At 37.2% G+C, this 20418-nt stretch overlaps 1 protein-coding gene across 1 annotated transcript in view; it reads left to right on the top strand.

The window, feature by feature from the left end:
• DPH6 (diphthamine biosynthesis 6) overlaps positions 1-19941 on the top strand; it is a 203501-nt gene extending 183560 nt beyond the window's left edge. Inside the window, exon 15 of the mRNA XM_030483179.1 lies at positions 19620-19941. Coding sequence (XP_030339039.1) covers positions 19620-19735 — 116 coding nt within the window. The 3' untranslated portion in view covers positions 19736-19941. The remainder of the gene's footprint in view (positions 1-19619) is intronic.
• The last annotated feature ends 477 nt before the right edge of the window (positions 19942-20418 follow it).

The following is a 20418-nucleotide window of genomic DNA, read 5'->3' as shown; positions in this document are numbered from 1 at the left end:
CATCATTTTACAAGTACTTGAAGAAAATTGGTTTTACAATGAGGGGCTGAAACACTGGAACAGGTTGCCCAGAGAGGTGGCAGGTGCCTCATCCCAGGAAACATTCAAGGTCAGGTTGGACAGTGTCCTGAGCAGCTTAATGTAGCTGAAGAGGTTCCTGCTCCTTGCAGGGCAGTTGGACTAGATGATCTTTAAAGGTCTCTTCCAACCCAAACCATTCTATGATTCTATGATAAAAATTAAAAAGCATCTCAATCTCAGAATGGTTCTTGCTAAAAACATTTAATTCTTACCATGTAGTAAGTCCAAATTATTGAGAAGGCACATAATTGTCAGCATTCAGGCATTTTTTATGTTTGACACTATTCTATATGTATATGAGCCAGTGATAATTTCTTTTTGATGTTCATAACACATGAAGAGTTAGTATTGGGCCTTTCTGCAAAATTATCATAGATTTCCTTTACCAGTAGTGATTCCTTTCCTGGAGGATTAAATTATCTTGAGGCAGGATGGCCTTGCCTTGCTATGTTCTGGCTGGCTGACTTTATCTAGAAGACATTTTCATTGATTCAAAAGATGACAGAAAACTGTTGGAGTGAAAGACCTGTTTCTAATTGATGGTTAATCAATTTTGAACCAAATCAGAAGAAGGAACAAAGGCTGCCAACTGGGTGGTCCTCTTTGCATCTCTTAACAAAGGTGACTGTGTGAGGTTAATTTCTTTATGTCCCACGAGCCAATATAGTTGCTTTTTTTAGCAGTACAGCTACATCTAGGATGGTATAGTGCCAGAAAACATTCCCAGTTGTCAGCATTCTCTACAGTCTCCTGTGCATTTCCTCTCTGCAGCATTTTATGCAGTTTTCAGGAGGGTTTTGAGCTGGGCAAACTAGCCTATCACTTAGGCCAGACATTTGTATTAGCTGTATTTGTTTTGTTCAGTGCTTGTTGAAACCTTATCACATGGTCTTGGGGTCTTGATGACCTCACTGAAATTACTAGTTTTACCATTGACTTAGAATGGAATGAGAATTATTTTGTTTAATCCTGTTGCAAATTTAAAATAATTTTGCATTTCTTGTATTGATTAGTGTATGCCTAAAACCAGTTAACAAGTTCAGTGTTAAAATCAGCACCATAGAATCCCATACCTACAGAAGACAGCATGTGTGAAAGAAGAGAGCTCTGTAAACCATGCATCTCCAATCCAGAGGTGTAGTAGTTTGTTAAAGGGACAGTTTTTCTTTAACAGTCTTCTACGACATCCCTGTAGGCTACAAGCATGACCTGCAGTCATGCTGCTTCTGCATGCAACTGTTTAAAACTCTTTAGCTGAATACAAGAATGCAAGAAGTTGCCATCTGTTCCACCAAAATCGTTTTCCCACCTCCCAGTTCCACAATGATTTGTAGGGATACTTTGCCAGTAATCCTAGGGAATGTAGGGAAATATATCAGAGTTAGCACTTCTTAACTTTCACAAAAGCAGGTGAAGGTTTACTTGGTGACCCTTAGTTAATAATTACTTTAGTTAAAGCAGAACCAGTATATTAGTCTTAGATAAATCTGGTTCTTTCAGGCCAAAAGTATGTACATATAGTTTACCTAACAGTGTGTATATGATGTGCTTGCTGCATAAAAAAATTACTTTCTATGGTGCATCCATTTGACTATTTTATCTGCACGCTGCCCACCAAATGTTGCCACTAAGACTACCACTGATATGCATATCCTTGGGCAGATTTAAATAGCGTCCTTTATTTTAATTAACCTGTCAGAGAAAGCTTCTTTGTTTTCAACACTCAAAATTAAGCTTGGCCTAAAGTCTAAATTTAGCCCTGCAGCCATGATAAATGTGAAGACCAATCAGTTTTATAAGGGTTTTGAAATGCTCTCAGTTGCAAAGGTAAGAGGAAATGCAGACTACAAAGTAGATCTGACTAAAAAAAGCTTCCAATTTATATTGTTGCTTTTCTGATTATAACTACTTCAAATCTATTTCCTTTAAAACTTCTTCCAAGCTGGAATTACTTAATAGCAAACTTTTGTATTCTGCACCTTTTTAATATTAAACTTTTCAGAGCAATGGTAGTGACAAGGAAAATTCTAGTAGACAAAGAGCTTGTAATACATCACTAAATATTTATCTAAATCTTGCTGTTACAAGTGTTACAATTTAGCTTTACTGTCTTTTATAGACATTGATTAAATTTCCATTTGAAGGTGGTGTTTTGAGACTGGAAAACCATTCCGGAAGAATTTGAAATAGGAAGGATTAGCTGATAATTTAATGTAAGGGACTGTGCAGTGAAGTTGTCTGCAGTAATAACTCAATTAACCAGAGGTCCATTTAAATTCCATGTTGCTATTATAAACAAGAATGATGCAATTCACAGTTGCCAGGACAGCTAAAATAAGATCAATTTTTCTAACTGCCTAAAAGAATTTAACCATTTTATTTAACCTAATGACCTAGGTTCTTTGTGTTGGGTGACAGACACCTACAAGGGACCCTTCATCCTACAGTGTATTTTAAAATGGGATTAATAATCTTTTGGAGCAGAGGGCTGTTTTTCATTAGATCTCTAGCTTTTAAACCATTAAATTACATCAGAATTTAAACCAATATCTGTTCTTGGTGCACAATAGTGGTTTTGATTTGAATTTTTTTTGTTTTAAAAAATATGTTTATAACCCTCATGACTAATATTAATGAATCACTATAAATTCGTGTAAAGTAGTCCTCCTAGACGCAGTCAAATCTTAAAACAGTAATTGTGAATGGTGGGAATTGTGCCATTCATTTCAATGGACTATCATTTCAGTAGATCTGTGCTGAAACCTAAAGGTGTCACTATAGATATCAGTCCAACATACTATCAGCACATCAGTTCCATGTCTTATTCTTTTAGAGAAAAACTCATCTAGTAATGTTATTCTGCATCTCAAACAGTCTTAGTGTTGTCTCTCTCATCTAGCTGCCATTCTGTGACTGCTTGACAAAATTATATATCATTAACAAATACCCTGGTCTTGAAAATGTGGTAGTATAAATTACATTAATTTTACACTTGACTTTTTTGTAGTGTATCTGATTACATTCTTTATTTTGTAAGGTAAAATAATATATTTTATTAAGGAGCTGCAGAATTCTAGGCTTCAGAAATAAAATAGAACTTGAGTTTAACATGCCTACACAATTGATTTGTAACTATTTAATTGAAAAAAAAAGAATCCAGTCTAATCACTTTTAGCATGAGTTATATTCAGCCTGTAAACTCCTTATTATTCATACACAGAGGGATGTGTGCAATGATTAAGACCCCAAGGATTTGGTTGATAGAATAATCTGCATTTCTAAAGAAAAAATAAGCAGTAGGGTATTTAATTCTTTAAAAGAAAAGTTGTGATGCACGTCAAAGCATAGCACTGACTCATAGTTTTAAAAACAGTATCTGCAACTTGCTTGTCCATTGGCTGGTTTACTGGTTATCTGTAACGTACAGTCTGGATCTAATAATTGCTTATTATGCAGTTGTTTATCAGCTCATTTAAAACATCCTGAAATTCAGTCTAGCTCAGCAAATTGCTGTGCTTAAGGCATTTTTACATTCTAGGAAATTATAATATCCCCAGAAGGCGAAGAATTAATAATAAAAATCCTCTTTTGTAAAAGATTATCATTGCAGAGCAAATGGAGCAGATCTTCCCTATCTTAGTGCATTTAATATTCTCATTTTTTCTGTGAAAGTTTGATGGAAAGACTATGTGGGGATCACTGTTTTATTAACTTGTTAAGAGATAAATTTACTGAACCAGTGCAGCATATTGATTTCAGTGTCTGCTATATGGAAAAGCAGAACCAGGAATGGATGACTTCTAGACATTTCCATATGGAAACTACTACATTCTGTAGGCAAATTATGATCTTGATGTAGCTGTTTAGGCTGGCATTAAGGAGTTAATGATTAAAATTACAAGGATGCTCTCTTGTTTATTACTTAGAAGATTCTCCTGCCTTCCAAATGATTTCCTCCTAATATCCCTACCCTTAGTGAATCCTTTGTAAAGGATTACAGAAGCAAATCCACAGTTTGTCTCATTCAGTTGGAAACAATATTCTGACTGGTAGATTTCAGGTTTAATAGGCAATAAACAGAAATTAGAACACTACCTGCAGGACATTTTTGATCAATTACCAAATGTTACTCAATTGATCAAGCATACAACCATCTCTGTAGTGGGGGAGCTTAGTACAGTTCTTAAATCCCATCATATAATACAGATGGTTTGATCTAATTATCTTTGTAGTTACAAACATACAAAGGTAAATATCATACCTAAGGTTTTAATGAGGAGGAGGAAGGTGGCTGTCAAAAAAAATTGAGTCGTTATCTCCTAGGTACTTTTCTTGAAGTTTCTCAAGCCTGTAAGCATACCTGGTTTATTTTTTGCTTTATATTTTGGTGGGGGGAAAAAAAAAAATCTTGATGCTTAATCTAGAAGTCCAATGTTGGTTTCATCTCCATTATTCATTTTGGGCATTGCATGATTTAAGTATCAGATAAAAAAGAAATCTCAGAAAGTATGCAGGCATCTGTGGTCCTTCACCTTACAAAGTGAGTGATCTGTGTAGGCAAGGGCTGAAATCATAGCAACGCAATTCAGAAAATAATCTTCATGTATCTGCATTCTTTTCATATTTCTAGATAACTGGAGAAGTTTGTAAGTTTATTTCTCAGCTGGCTATGTTGTATCTCTTAGGGTCACAAGCTGATTTCTACTAAGAAATATTAATCATCTAGGCAAAGAGCCTTTGTATTACCAGTATTAAGATGACACGTTAAATGATTTACAGGAATTAATTATAGAGGGAGGTGTCAAGTCATCAGAAACATCCTCTGCATTTTTAGCAACTGAAATGTTTTACCTCTGGAAGGTATATGTGATGCTTTCTTTCCTACTAAAAGTCTCAGCATAGAGGAGAAGGGTTCTTATGATGGATTTTGTGCAAAAACGGATTACTGCACTAGGTGATGAAGAATCTGTACCACAGCTAGCTGAAGTTTTTATCCAAAGTTTCAAAAATTTGAATAATTACTCCAGAAAGATAAATAAATATAACATTTCTAAGTGAGTAAGATGTATTTCTGACATAAATTTAGATCAATGTCTATTATTTTTACATATATTGTCAGCAAAGGAGTTTTAGAAGTAGAGACTTGTATGTTCTTGTGGATATACAGTGACCTACTTCGAAGGTGTGGACAGAACTGTGTCTGTAAAAGTATATAAAGTGGGTCTGTTATGTAAAACATAGTTTAAAAGAGTCTTATTGAGGGATGCATTGAAGCAGCATCTTTTACATAAGCTCTCAGATATACTAAGGCAGTAACAATTATTCATCAAGCAATCTCAAAGCATTTCACAAAGACAGGAAAGTATTTTTTCTGTTCTAAAAAATTAAAATATAACATTCAAAGATTGATTTTCCATAGCATCAAGAATTGCAGTTGCTCAGACGCACAAAATCAGACATAAGGTCCTGCCTGAGACTTACAGAGACACATGTCTTTACAGCATTAGGAGCACTTGCAAAATTAAACAAAGCATATCTTTATATATGTTGTTGAAGCCAAAGGAAGTTGCCCTATTACTTCTAGCAACTGGCAGAGCTGGTAATGGCATTCCTGCCCCTTGGTTCTTTAGGCTGGGTTCTTTCTGCTAAACCACCACTTCATCAATGCATTGCCTGAAATATGAAATCATCATTGTTTTTGCTATATCAACATTAAAATAACAGGTAAGGAGAACTGGCTATGAAAAGGTGGTTCATTTGAGGAACGCTGACAACATGTGCTGTATGCAAGTGAGCCAGGAGCACTTTATGACACGTTCAGAACTTGGAGACTGAATTACAGTTTTAGTAATCATCACTTCCCCTTCTTCTCTGTCATTTCTTTGTTTAATATACTGCATGGAAGAGACTTACCGTACAAGTTTTATAAGCTTGCAATAAAAATATAACAACTGTTGTATTAAATTATTTAAGTTGTAAACTATTGTAAAAAGCAGAAAAAGTTATATCGACATGGAGCCAGAAAAAATTATTATGATAGAATATAAAATATATTGTGCTGATTACTACAGAATTTTTGCCCAGTTTTGCATATTGTAAATCTTTGGTTGGCCTTAAGAATGAAACTGCAAGTAGATTTTTCTAAAGGATTGTAGCAAGTGGTTTAAAAAAAATGAAGCTAAAATCAGATTTATAACTTAAAAACAAATCAGCAAAAATGTGACAGCAAACAAAAAATATCCAAAAGGTCAAAGGAGAGAAGAATAATGGTAAAGTGAAGGATCAATGAATTTGAAATTTCCAGATTTCCCCTGAGAGAAGGCTAGAATTCCGGAGGAATAAATAACCAACTATTTTAAGCATGTAGATTATTATTTTCTTCTTTTGTGCTATACTTTACTAAAAAGAGATGTGCCAATAAGTTTGAATCTGTCACTATTGATGTTAATAGCATTTGAAAGTCCTACATTTACCTAGAGTAGTTGCTAAAACTACAGAGACATTTGCAGGAGGACACAAATATATTTAGCATGAAATTCTGAAGATCCAGCTAGTTTTCCTTTCTTCTGCCTCTTTGTTCTTGGTAAGTCAAAAACGAAACTGAGTAGATGTGATAATTAGTAGTAGTAGTAGTAATAATAATAATAATCCTTTCGCATTTTTATGTTTCGCCTTTTTGTCTTAACAATTTTTTTAGGGCTTTATTGACCCTAAGCGTTCTTGTGGCATGTTGTAGATGAGTTTTCTTTGCTGTGCAAAGTCAACTGGAAAAAATTCAGCTAGGCTGAGCATATTTTGTTACCTTCCCTTCTACCAACATGTGCTTTCTGCAAAAGAGAAAAAGAGGACATGGCCTCATTCTGATGAGTCTTCATAGCAATGCTGTAACTGAAAAATTGCCTTGGAAGAGAAGCCTTTAAAAAGAAAAAAAAAATAAAAAGCCGACTCATTCCACTAACGTAGTGCAGAAGGTACTGGTAAGAGCACTCCAGGGTGATATTCCAGGAGAGGAGTGGCTCTCTGTGAACAGATGATGGCTCTCTATAGCCTGTCCTTCTCACTACCGTGTTCTGCAATGCAGTGGGTATGATATTCCCTGACAAGTTAAAGCCCATGGCATAAAGTATCAGCACTGACCAAAGAGAGGGCTGTGTAGGCATCTTTGCTTTACTTTAAAACTGACATGTCTTCTTGAACAATTTATTTCCCCCTAACAGTACTGCAACATTGTTAAAACCAGATCTCATACCACAGATCGCAGAAGGAGGCACAAGAATAAATCAAAAGCATGTTTTGTTGTGCCTTATAGGTTGGCCTTCTGTTTGTGGGAAAGATAAAGGTCACCCTTCCATCACTCACATTTCATGTTTCTGAAAAGTTGGTTAAAGCATCATATCCATTTTCCTTCTAAGCATTTCCAGTTTCATTAACCCAGTATCTCATTGTGCTTACATAGTTTTTGGTGGAGATGTGGCTTAAGGCTCCAGAAGTAGAAATTCCTGTCAGAACAGCCACTGTTCAAGCAGAGGAGCCGTCAGTGCTGCTGACTGACTGGTCCTCTGTGACTACTGGCCCACCTGGGGGAAACTGTAACCCCTAAGCAACAGATCTGGAATGCTTTTCCATTCACTGCTGGTCTATGCTATGTACTTTACCTGTCACCCGTGTAGCTATAAATCACAAAATGTACAAAAGTTACAGAAGGCAGTGCAGTTTATATAATTCCAAAAGACTTTCTTCAAAAGTTTTTTTTAAAAACAGGTGTTTAGGACCATGTATTTTAGTCATGATACAGTCTTCTTTTTTTTTAATATATGTATTTGTATAATAATTTAATTTTATTGCAGCCTTTTGTAATATACTGTGGTATAAAATACATAGTAATGTTTATTAAGCAATCATAAGACAGTCAGGTGTATAGCCCCTTGACAGATATGGTACACTGTTTTGGCATACAGCCCGCAGGTAACTTTCAAATAACCTGTACACCACCCCAGCTGTTGATGGTAGGAGCATAGCAGAGGCCTCTGAGCAGGCAAGTTGTTTGACAACAGAGCAGGTGGAATGTGGGTAGCAGTGCTCTTCTGGGACTGTGATTTTAGTTTCCAGAGATCCAAAAGCCATCCAGACAAAAGGATGATTCAGTTATTGGACACTGTATTGTTGTTCATAAGTGTGCTCACTGTACTGTGCTCTCAAGGGGAAAAGGAGTACAGTGGCTCAGAATTTGGGGTCAGTTGTTGGCTTTTCCATAAATTACCTTAACAAATTGTGTAATTTCAGCAGTTTTCTGTGACTCAGTTTCCTATCTGTTCTACATTCCTTTTTCTGCTCTCTCTTTTGTGTTGATGGTAAACTCTTTGTGGTAGGCCTTGTCTGTTATTTAGTGTTTATTCAGTGCCTGGCAAAGTGACAAACAGGTCTTGCTGATGGCTTTTATAAATTATGCTACTAATAACTTCAAGTTAGGGCAAAAATGACTTACAGCTCATACTACTATGTGGCCAAGTTTCAGACCCTTTTTCTTTCATTTTGCTGTCAGTTGGCACAGTTGAATGACTTTCCCAGTCTCCCATTCCAAATCTGTAACAAACTATGAACTCACATTACACAGGAATCACTGGCAGTGAGATTTATTTGTCATCCTTGTAGGCCATGAAGAGAAACAAAAGACTTTCATGTCTTTCCTCTTCTTCCTTGACTGTAGAGAATAAGAGGCTACTGATATTTTGGGTTGCTGCCATACAGGATAAAAATCCCCTAAATCTAAATCTGCCAGATCAAGGGGAGGTAGTTGTGTGGCTATCAAGAGTCCACATACTTCTGGGTGAACCATCAGCAACCTCTGGTAGCATGATTTTGCCATTAAAACAGAAGCTGGGTTTTGTTACACTTCTGAATATTGGTCTAACCTTCTTTTTAGCCTGTCCAGTTACTTTTGCATAAGTTGTCAGATGCAGCAGTAATGAAACTTTAGTCATTTGTAGACTCACTCTAGGATTAAATCAGTGACCTCAGGATGAAAGACAGTGAATGCCATGACCACTCTTTGTTACCTCTCCTAGGCAGCTTTGATTAAACTGTGCTGTGAAGCCAGACCTGGATCAATATGAATGATCTTCATCGACCTAATAATGTATTTAACATGTTCGGTGCACTTTTATCTGGTTTTGTTAAGATGTTTACATTAGTGAAGCAGGTAGATTGATTTAAAGTTTCAGAGCTCTTTACAATGGTAAACATCTAGAAATAACCACAGTAGTTTGCACATGATGCTGTATATAAATACATAATCTACTGTGCAAGCTCCTTGGCGGATATAAATTAGCATAGCTACTATACAGCAGTTGAGAGGCTGGCCTAGAAAACAAAAACAATTATTCCATCAGTATTATTTTAAATGATAACAGCTTAACTTGACATAAAGCAAGGATCATATGATCTTCTCCGTACCCCGTGTAAAGACTCTTACCACAAAGTCTTTCAGAAACCTTTTCTATTATTTGTAGACTAAATTCTTCCACCAGCAGATGTATGTGGTGTCCACTAGTTATATAAACATCTCTTCATGGTCAGGCCTTTTGGATGCACTGTGTCCAATATGATATTTCTTAAGCTCATTGGCTTTGGAGACTATTTAGCAGACTTGAATAAATGGAACAAATGTGGAAGCTGTACCAAACATATCATTTGGGGATGTCGAAGCACTTAACGAACATTGTTACAACCAAGTCCATGTGTAACCACTGAAGGACATATTTGCTTCAGTATGTCTCATGACAGCTTCTTAAAAAAATATACTTAAGTGAATTTAACACTTGCGAAAGGTGCCAGATTGACAGGCCCTGGAGATAAAAAGTTCTTGAATTACCAGCAGGCACAGCCAAGCTTCCCACACACACTGCCCCACCAGTATCCTCAACCCTACCTGGAGGGCACAGCTACCAACTGTCCTACAGCTTGCAAATCTGTGTCACCGTGTGCTCTTGGACTACAGGCCAAGAGTCAGTAGCTGTAATGCGACCTAAAGGTGAAAAATCAGGTTCCATAATTACTGCACAGGTGCTGCTACAGTTGATCATTTTCACACCCAAGTTTTCAATTAATCTGGAAAAACAATAAATGAAGAAAGTCCACATTTCTCTGATTTTGCATACAACAAAAAACCTGTGTGTGAGCCTCTAGTGAGTCCTGCAGTTTTATCTGTCCGCACGGCCGCATTCAGGTGATTATATGAGCAAACAAGTGCATGCGCATTCTGTGAAGTGCATTGTTAGATGCCTCTTGAAAAATGGGTCCTTACCATTTCATATGTTTGTAATAATCAGTCTCCATTCATAACTCATCCCTGCTTGGTGTCACTACAGCCGATCCTCCCCAGAGATCCTGAACACAGCTGGCATACAAGTTCAATAACCATCCACTCCGTAAAGAGATTGGGTTGTTACATGTTTGAAAGATAGCACACAGGGAAAACAGACTCGTGATCTTTGCACTCTGTCATGGCTTTAAAAAAAGCACAGGTTCTTCCCTGGTGGGAGTTGGAAAGTTTAGTTCTCTGTTCTCTTTGAAATTATATTTAGACCTCACTGTGAGTACTGGAAGGGCATGCTTAAGTGTTTCTCTATTTAGTGCAGAAGGTTAATGACATTTTAAACAAAAGTGCACATTTATAACCTTGTATAGGCCGATTCTCAATCTGTATATAGGACATGGCTAAAAACAGAACACTGGAAAACAGAAAGCAATGAGTTTTCATGCTCTGCTATTTTCTAAGCTATAGCTGGCAGCTTAAAAGAATTATTATGGAAACTAAATCTTAATTCTTTCTACTGAGAAACAACCATAACTAATGTGCAGAGGAGCTCAGCAACATTTGTTTATCTTTAAAGAAGTCACTTTTTTTTCTGCATCTTGCTGTTGATGTGCAAGATCAACACACTGAATTTGACTGGCTGTGTGTACTTTGGAAGGTAACTTCTGTATATCCAGAGAGTTAGGTGGTGTATAATTGTCTTAGGGGTGGCATTTGGTATTGAAATTGTAATTGTTACAAATATCAGTGTAAAACCTCATTTGATGATTATGATTACCTGATTTGCTTACCTCCTTAGCATTCCTGGTGTGTCCGTCATACTGTACAGCTTTAGGAAGGGTCTGTACCAGCCTTCAAACTAAGCTGAAGTTTCAAAATTTGGGAAGGAGTTCAGGAGATGTACTTGGAAGAGTATTTTTTAAGATGGTAGTATCCATGAGCTCTGCTTGAATATCTTACCTCATTCAGCCTCAGTTCTCCTGTGAAGGCTGTCTGGACCATTTTAGATCATCTTCTTCATGGGTTTGGATTTTTAGTACCTGGTTTCATGTTTTGTCTAGCCTAGTTTCAAATATCCAATACTGTGGCCGAGTCAGGTTTTGTTTTGCTTTTTGGCTGCTTGTATTTGCATAGTACCTTAATGGTATTTTCATTTAATTCATTTTATTACAAGTTCCTAATTTTAACTATATCATGTTATAAATTCTGCTTCAATCTGCAAGTACTACTAAGTCATTTTTCATCAACCATCTTTTTAAGATTTCTGAGCTAGTAGCTGGCCTTTTGCTTGCAGAAAGGCAAAAGGCTTTTCACGTCTGCTGTTAAGAGGGGATGAGGGGAATACCAGGAACTTTCTCTTACAGAATGACAATACTCCACTCACAGAAAAATGCAGAGGAAAGGAAGTAGATGTTTACCTGTTTTTCATAAGATGTACAGGATACTTGGGCACCACTGCAAACATTATTCAGAATCAAGGGCTTCCTAAAGTTTACCTACCCCATTCTGAAGCTCCAAGGATGTTTCTCAGTTCATTAGTTTGAAAAGTCTTTGTAGATGTGAAGTTTTATTTTTAGTTTTGTTTAGGAAAGGACAGAAATTAGAATTCTGTATTAGGAGAGGAAATGAGAGAGGTTCTTTCATGACTGAGTTAAACAGAAGCTTTCAGAAGAATAGAAAGGGGTTGGTTCATTCCCATTTTCATGTAACTTGAATTAGAGGGTTTAGTAAGTGAAACGGATCATAAGCTAAACCCCACAGAGTCCAGAAAGCTCTAATTAACGCCCACAGTGAGTAACTTTTCTGAAATTGGTCTTTAATCAAACCTTGCTCTGAAAACAACACAAGGTATCGTGGCAGCTTGATAAAAGAGATGCATTGCCAGTGCTGACAGGCCCACAATCAAACCAGAACTAAAAATAACTGATTTGTCTACTAATTTTCTTTCAGATGCTAAAAAATGCATTAGCTGCAGTCTAAAAAAACTTCCATAGTTACTCAGACAAGTGACTCAGCTCTAGAAAACTGAGGTTCCTGTAAACGTTAATGCCCTTCCTGAATATGAGTGAACCCTCTTTCCTTCCCACACCTCCCTGTCGAAGCAAAGGAAGAGCAGAGAGGTTGGCGAGGCTTGAAGGGGAGAGGCAACTTCTGGGTTCTATCAGAGCTGGTCATTTGATGCCAGCTGTCCCTCTCCTCTTGCTGCTGGTGGTGCAGAGCTCAGGCATCCTCACTGACTAACTGTTTTGGGTTAAGATAAGCAAATCACTCATCTTTCTTGTATCTCTCCATGAACAGTAAGGTCCGTGGCTGTAACCTTGCACACTCACACTTCTCACTAATTCTGAGAGCAAGAGTTATCAGTAAGGCATGCAAGGAAACAGCTCATTTTCCTCTGCTCAGCTGTAGAAAGAGTTGCTCCAATTCCTGTGGGTACCCATCCAAGCCTACAGCAACTTTAATTATTTTTTCACCATAGCCTGCATAAAAACATTAGCAGAACTGGTTTTTTCAGGTTTGGGATAGATTCCAAAGGGACAAGAAGTCCACTGCACAAACAGGACTGGCAGACCACAGTTTTATCTCAGTATAAGAAAGACATGGACCTGTTAGAGAGGGTCCAGAGGAGGGCCACAAAAATTATCAGAGGGACAGAACATCTCTCCTAATAAGAAAGGCTGAGAGAGTTGGGGTTCAGCCTGGAGAAGAGAAGGCTCCAGGGAGACCTTATAGCAGCCTTTCAATACTTAAAGGGAGCTTATCAGGAAGATGGGAATAGACATTTTAGTAGGGCCTGTAGCGATAGGACAAGGGGTAATGGTTTTAAACTAAATGAGGGGAGATTCAGACTAGATACAAAGGAAGAAATATTTTATGATGAAACACTGGAACAGGTTACCCTGAGAGGTGGCAGATGCCCCATCCCTGGAAACATTCAAGGTTGGGATGAGGCTCTGAGCAACCTGATCTAGCTGAAGAGGTCCCTGCTCATTGCAGGGTGGTTAGACTAGATGGCCTTTGAAGGTCCCTTCCAACCCAAACTATTCTATGATTCTACAACTCACGGTATTTTATGGCCAAAATGGCAGTCTTACCAGTCTGAATGCTAACATGTCCTTCACAGGAGAGGTTGCAATCAGCTGAAATGGTTCCTTGGTATTAGGGACAAGCTGAAAGAGGATGGCTAACATTGGCTTTAGTGCTTCCAGTCCAGGTTGTCTTTTCATCTGTTACATGATTTCTTGAAAAAGACATTTGCACTGCTACAACTAAAACTAGTTTGATGGAAGAACCGAGAAGCCCTTCAGTTTACATGGGCCTATAAATGCAAGACAAACTGAAATGAAAAATAATGGATGCTCGAAGGTGCATTTTTATGAAACAGTTGTTTGCAAATGCAGACATGCAGATCTGAAGAGGAGTGGAGTTGAAGTCTAAATTATGCTAGTTGCTTCTTACTTTTAAAACAAATGTTGTTATGTATTCACCATTCCATAGGAAAGCTCATTCATCAATTGCTGACATGGAAAGAAGGGAGAGAAACCTAGATACAACTTAAGAAATCTTCATACCACAGATTAGATTTTGAAAGTTATGTAGCAAATAACATAAAATCTTTTATTGTCATAGTATCAAATACTGGCTTAGGTAATCACAGGTTTAAAGCAGTTTCAGAGCTTTATCCAAATTCTTATTGGTCGTTCGTCTCATGTATCACAGCAACAGACTTCCCTTGCAATTCAAAGTATCTGCTTAACTCGTATTCAGATAAATATCCCATGCCGGAGTGATCAAAGATTATTGTTTAGATCATCTCTAGAGCTGTGCCTAATCTTGTCTGACAAAAGGTGCCACAGAACTCCCCTTTTTACCAGTCCTTAACAAAACTCAGTTACACCCTGATCAGCATTAAAAGTATGCAAATCATCACTATCCTGATATAAATAAGTAGGCAAAGACAGACTGGAACTTACTTGAAAGAAGGAAATCAGTGTAACAAGCAGGATAAACAGTCAGGCTGGCTTCCAAAGGAAGTTCCATTTCTATCCTCCTCAGTGTAGTTATTGTTGATTTCCATATTTTTGTGCATGAATGTTTCCCACCTAAAAAAAAAAAAAAAAAAAAATCAAGAGTGACTTCAAATTTTATAATTTTGGAAGAAATTTATAAGAGCTTTGAGGAACATGTCTTTGGCCAGTTTTCCCTGGAACTGGTAGGCTCATAGTATTTTGGAAATCTAGTTGATATGTTTTCAAAATGGAAACACAATTAGAAAAAGACAAGATGTTGCCTCTGTTTTTGCTGTGGACAGAGCATTTTTGAAAACGTGGTCCCTTAACAGGGAAGTGACCAATGTGAAATAATGTCATCAAGAATAGTAAAGAAAACCATAAGGTACCATATGAAAAGTCAAGATTGGACTATGAAAAATATCCACATTATTGTCAATTAGAATCTTCACAGCTGCAACAAAAAATCAGCACAAAATCATATTTTGCAAAGTGACTCGCTTTTATATTCCAACAGTATATTTTTGTTTACTCGGCTTGATTTCATTTTGGACAGAAAGATATAAATTAAAATGAAGCAAGCCAATTGTACAGGATTTGTTTTAAAATCTTATATTGCACTACATCATTTTATATTATCTGAAGTGTGGGGAAAACCCTGAACTGTAAAAAGAGATAATGTTTAAAAAGCACATTTTTCTTCCTTGCTATGGTTGTAAACCAGAGACAGTAAGCTGGATGTTTAAGAAAGGGAGGGGTGTCTCCACTTCTTTGTGTTTCACCTTTTCATTACACTGCCTGATCATTCAAGGCAGGGGCTTGTTCCAGCCAGCTTTAATTAAACTATGCTGTGAAACTGTATATAGATCAATGGAAATGATCCATAACAAGAGGCTAATCATGTATTTAACAGTGTTCAGTCCAGTTCAATCACCTTCTACCATTTCTGTGGCTTTACATTCATGTGGCAAAGCCCTGAATGCGTATATGTATTTTTAATCCATCTCATTAGTGACCATATGCTGGGGCTTCAAGGGAGACAAGAACTGTCTGCAATCTGCCAGGGATTTAGGGACATCAATAATTTGTGAATAGTCATGTTGGTACTGGTCGAAGGGTTAAGTGTTCTGCACACCAGGGGCACATCTTTTGGGACTGGAACTCTTAGTCAACTGTTAGGAACCTGATCCCTTGTGATGCATCTTTTCAAAGTACACGCTACATGTCAGATCTCCACAGCTGAAGCAATGGAGCTTTATTAGCTCAGGGATTTAAAAACCCGCTCTAAGTAATGTAACGATATCTTCTGGTTAAAAAGTGAAGGAAGGATAGTAGTTGTAATATGAAAGTGATTTTTTTATGTTCTGGGCTAAATGTGAACTTCCTTTTTGTTACCATTTTCTTTCTCAACATGAGCTATTAGATTACTCCTCCCCTGCAAATATCCAGTGAAGCAAGGGTATGGCAGCAATAATGGAGACCTGATTTTGGAAACATAACTGGATTCTGTGGCCTCACCTCATAACTGCCTAAATCCTACTGAAGCCGATGACAGCACAGATGTAAAAATGGTCTTCCTAATTTGGAATGACCATATAGGGGCTCCCAGGACATTGTTTAATCTACTTAGTGTGAAAAGCACCTTTAAAAAACAGTAGTTTATGATGTTAGATTGTGCCATATTATACACAAGGGCTGCTAAGTCAGCATGAGAGATCATCAAACTATTGATCCCAGTATCCTGTCCTTACAGAGGAATGGCAGACATAGATTCCAATGCCAGAATTTTTGGTGAGAGTGGGAAGGACTCTGAACTATTTTTGTTCATTTTAAGTTTTGGTTATGTCCATATCCCTCAGCTATACTCAGGTCAATAGAAAAATGCATAGCAGTGCAGAAAGAAACTCCATATGGAATCTGTCCCCTGAACTTCTGCTGGTCAGTTGGGAGTAGCGGGGATCCATCTTACAGGTTGAAGCTTGCCTGCTTTCAGCAAATTTCATGTAGTAATAAGTGCTGACTGTCACAGGAAATGAAAACATGCACAGTACACACCACTTGTTCCTGCTTTCTAATCAGCTGGTTTTGTTTGTACTTTAAGAAACGTTCAGGGCAGATTAAGTAACTTTGAGGCCAATATCAATCACATATAACTCCTGTTAAAACTCCAGTAAACACACTCACTGTAACCCTTTGTCCTTTATTTGTTTTCACTTTTAAGATCAACTTTTTTGTAAGTATGGCATGCAACTGAGCAAACATTTCCATAATTGATATAAAGGAAATAATTTATTGAAATCTTTGAATTTGAACAAAGAGTAACATACTTCGGAAAAAACTCATGACTGAGGCTCTTATTTATCTAAAAACATAATTTGCATGAGTGAAAAAATATAGATCGTGTCTTTATTAGTGTCACATCATTAAAAAGATACAGTTAGTATTGGAGGATTTACAGTAACTTAGTATAGCAGGTAAAATACATAGCTGTCAAACTTTTTATTGTGTCAGCTATGATTATATAGGCTGCCACAGATTTACTAACTGTGCATTGTCTTCTGAGGGACTTTAGAGTACAATTTTAATGTCTTAGAAGACTCAGTCTCCTCTTTCAGCCAAAATTTGCATGAGCAGACTTTTATCCACAATTTCTAAATATATAAAGATGCACGTCTAAGGTAGGATGTTTTCATATCAACCTATTTGATTTATAAGTATGATAAAACATTTAGAGGCATATGTCCCAGATTTTCATCCACATTTCAATTATATGTGTAGGCTTTGCTGCAGCAGTTTGCACTTACAATAGAAAAGGTGGTGGTCTCTTGGAAAGGTGGCACTTTCTGCCTGGCAACCAAGTCCATTTGGGCATGTTCAAATGTAAATATTTATGGCTGTTTTTGCCACCTAAAAAAAAAAAATAGAAGAATGCAGTTATTTTCTAGATAGCCTAACTTTCAAATTCTCCCTTTGAAAGTAATACCTGCTTTTGTTACGGTAGCTTTTAACACTGTTTCACAGCTCTTTTAAGCCTGTAAAAAAAGTTAAAGACTAAAATTATATTTTCACAATTTTAATTGAGGAAAAAAGTGTCATTTTAATAGGGTGGAATTGGTGACTTTTGAGGTGGCTTGCCTTCATCCACTTCTACTTAATGCCTTCTAAGCCAGCAAAGCTATGAAGTTTTCTGAAATCAAAGTTTAGAACGAAAGCATTAGCTGATGCTAAATTATTGGGTCACTTGCTGAATATCTGTGATACACAGACTGAGTCCCAGTTTTCAGACAACATGAAGTCCTTTGACCTTTGAGGTGACTGTTGATCACCCTTGTCTGTTTTCACCTCTAATGTCAATGATGTTAGTAGAAAAGGAAGTCAGCAGAATTTCAGAAGACTGGTACTGTCTTTGCAGTATTTCATGGGTAGCACTGCCATTATCGCATTAATTTATGCTACTCCTCCCAGGTAACAAGAGAGAAGATTTCTGGCTTCAGTAAATACAATTGCAAAATTCCTGTTTCATCCTGTATGGGGTAACACTTTGACTGAACTGCCTATTCACAGTTTCACAGGCAGTGATGCCAAAAAAAAAAAAAACCATCTGACAGTGTTGAAGTTCTGCCCTCTTTACATTCTCTCTAGCCAAGATCGCTTGGTGTTATAAAGAATTGCCATAATCACAGAAGCTGTAGACAGAAATAACTTACTGAAACCAAAACCCATGCAGGCCATACCTTACCATTAGGAAACTATCTTTTGTAGGGTCATTTGGAGAGACTTCAGTAGTCTTCTTTAAGGATTCTGTGGCTGGATTTCTAGCATGTCCACTGGGTCTGCAACGTGACCAGAAATGTCTTGATGCCGAGTTTCAATTTTCCATTCTTTAGTTTTCTTCCATTCTTTAGTATTCTCCTAATTAGATCTCCGTTGTCCTGGTTTCAGCTGTTAATTTTCTTCCTAGTAGCTGATGCAGTGCTGTGTTTTGGGTTCAGTCTGAGAACAATGGTGGTAACACACCGATGTTTTAGTTGTTGCTCAGTAGCACTTACCTTGATCAAGGACTTTTCAGTCTCATGCTCTGCCAGTGAGGAGGGTCACAAGAAGCCGTGAGGGAGCAGAGAGAGGACACCTGGCCCAAGCTAGCCAAAGGGATTTTCCATACCACAGCACGTCATGCCCAGTATATAAACTGCGGGGAGTTACCCAGAAGGAACCGATCGCTGCTTGGGTCGGGCTGGGTATCGGTCAGCAGGTGGTGAGCAATTGTACTGTGCATCACTTGGGTTTATTTGTTTGTTTGGGTTGGGTTTTTTTTTTAATTATTATTCTCTCTTTATTATAGTAGTAGTATTTACTTCATTTCAATTATTAAACTGTTCTTATCTCAACCCATGGGTTTCTACCTTTTTTCCAATTCTCTTTTCCATCCAACCAGGGCTGAGGGGGGAGTGAGTGAGCAGCTATGTGGTACCTAGTTGCTAGCTGGGGTTAAAACATGACATCCATTATTAATTCTGTTCCCATAATGAACTTCAAATTTACAAGCTTGTGCCACTTCATACCAGTGCCTTTAGAGCTCTTTATAGCCAGATGCTGTATTTTTAACAGTATGAATCTCTCTATAATTCTAGATATGCAGTCATATATGCTGCTATCATGGGACTTCCTCCATTATAGCTTCCACGCAGCATACTTCCACTGATTTCAAAGGGAAATCATGTTCAGAATGTTTTAAAAAATGGCACACTTTAACTTCTAGTAGATTGCTGCACCGCGGTGGGACTTGAGACCAGAATTTCGTTTGCAAACAGATAGATGCTGGTCATCCAGATACCAAAAATTACAAAGAACTGAATTTCAGCCGACCTTTATTATTTTTACTACCTGCACTTAGTTTCAGCTTTCTCTATCTGTAATCAACAGACCACTCAACTCAAGGTTGAGAAACATGCTTTTAACTGTTTTGCTGAATTACGGCCTTAGGCAACGTGTAAAGTTAATCTCAAATTAGTTGATGAGGAGGTGGGAGATGATGATTCTTCCTTCTACATAAAATGAAAACTTAGTGTTGCATTTCAGTTCCTTTTGTTAATTGATACTCCATAATAATTTTCAAAAATGTATTTAGAAATCATTTTTGAAAGAGAGGACACAATAGAAAATGAGACAAAGACAGATGTTTCATTATTTTTTTTTGTTTCTATTTGGTTTAGGACTGCAAGAATACCTTGAAAAATATTTGGGCAAGAAGAGCCCAGCTCTGATTTTAGTACCTGTGGTGGATTTACCTGGCAAGGAAGTAATCCATGTAACATGCTGGCTAAGCTAGAAGTTTAAAAGAGATGAGTTGTTATCAAAACACACATTCTATTCGGGAGAGAACAAAGAAAAGAGTTGATCATAAGTGTGCTGGATACTTTCATTAAGCAATAATTTTTGATTTAAGCAAAGTCATATTAGCTTGTTAATGATGCCTTATGATATGTGACAGAGTCAGCTTTGTATGAACAATAAAGGTTTCTTTTCAAAATATTACTCTCTTTTCTCTCTTATTTTTAGATATGTTCTGATAATAGCAGGTGGCTCTTGGGAGATGTCAGTTGCTCTGATTACATCAGTTCTTTTGTCTGATATATTTAGGACTGGTTACAATAAACTGATTATAACTTCATATCTTTTGGATAGAGGTGAAACTAGAACATTAGCTCCAATACTGTTTTAAAGACTTGATTCCTTTCAGTTCTATGTTGAGTTTACTGACTTCAGACCAATTCATGAAGAACTTACCTGTGGCCAGATTTTAACCCTTTTTTTGTAGCAGGGAAGAAATATTCAGAGGAGTATTCAGGATGCACACTTTACCAAAGTAATGGAGATGATGCTTATACTACAGGATTTGCCATCCTGCCTTCTGAGCAAAAGCAGGTATCCTTGTGCTTTACATCTGGTAGACAGCTCTTATTAAAGATCTACCAGTATTCCCCAGGGCTTGTCTTCTCCAGAAAATCAACA

The sequence above is a fragment of the Strigops habroptila genome, chromosome 4 (assembly GCF_004027225.2).
Source record: "Strigops habroptila isolate Jane chromosome 4, bStrHab1.2.pri, whole genome shotgun sequence".
NCBI lineage: Eukaryota > Metazoa > Chordata > Aves > Psittaciformes > Psittacidae > Strigops > Strigops habroptila.
This window is presented reverse-complemented; position numbering and strand designations above follow the sequence as displayed.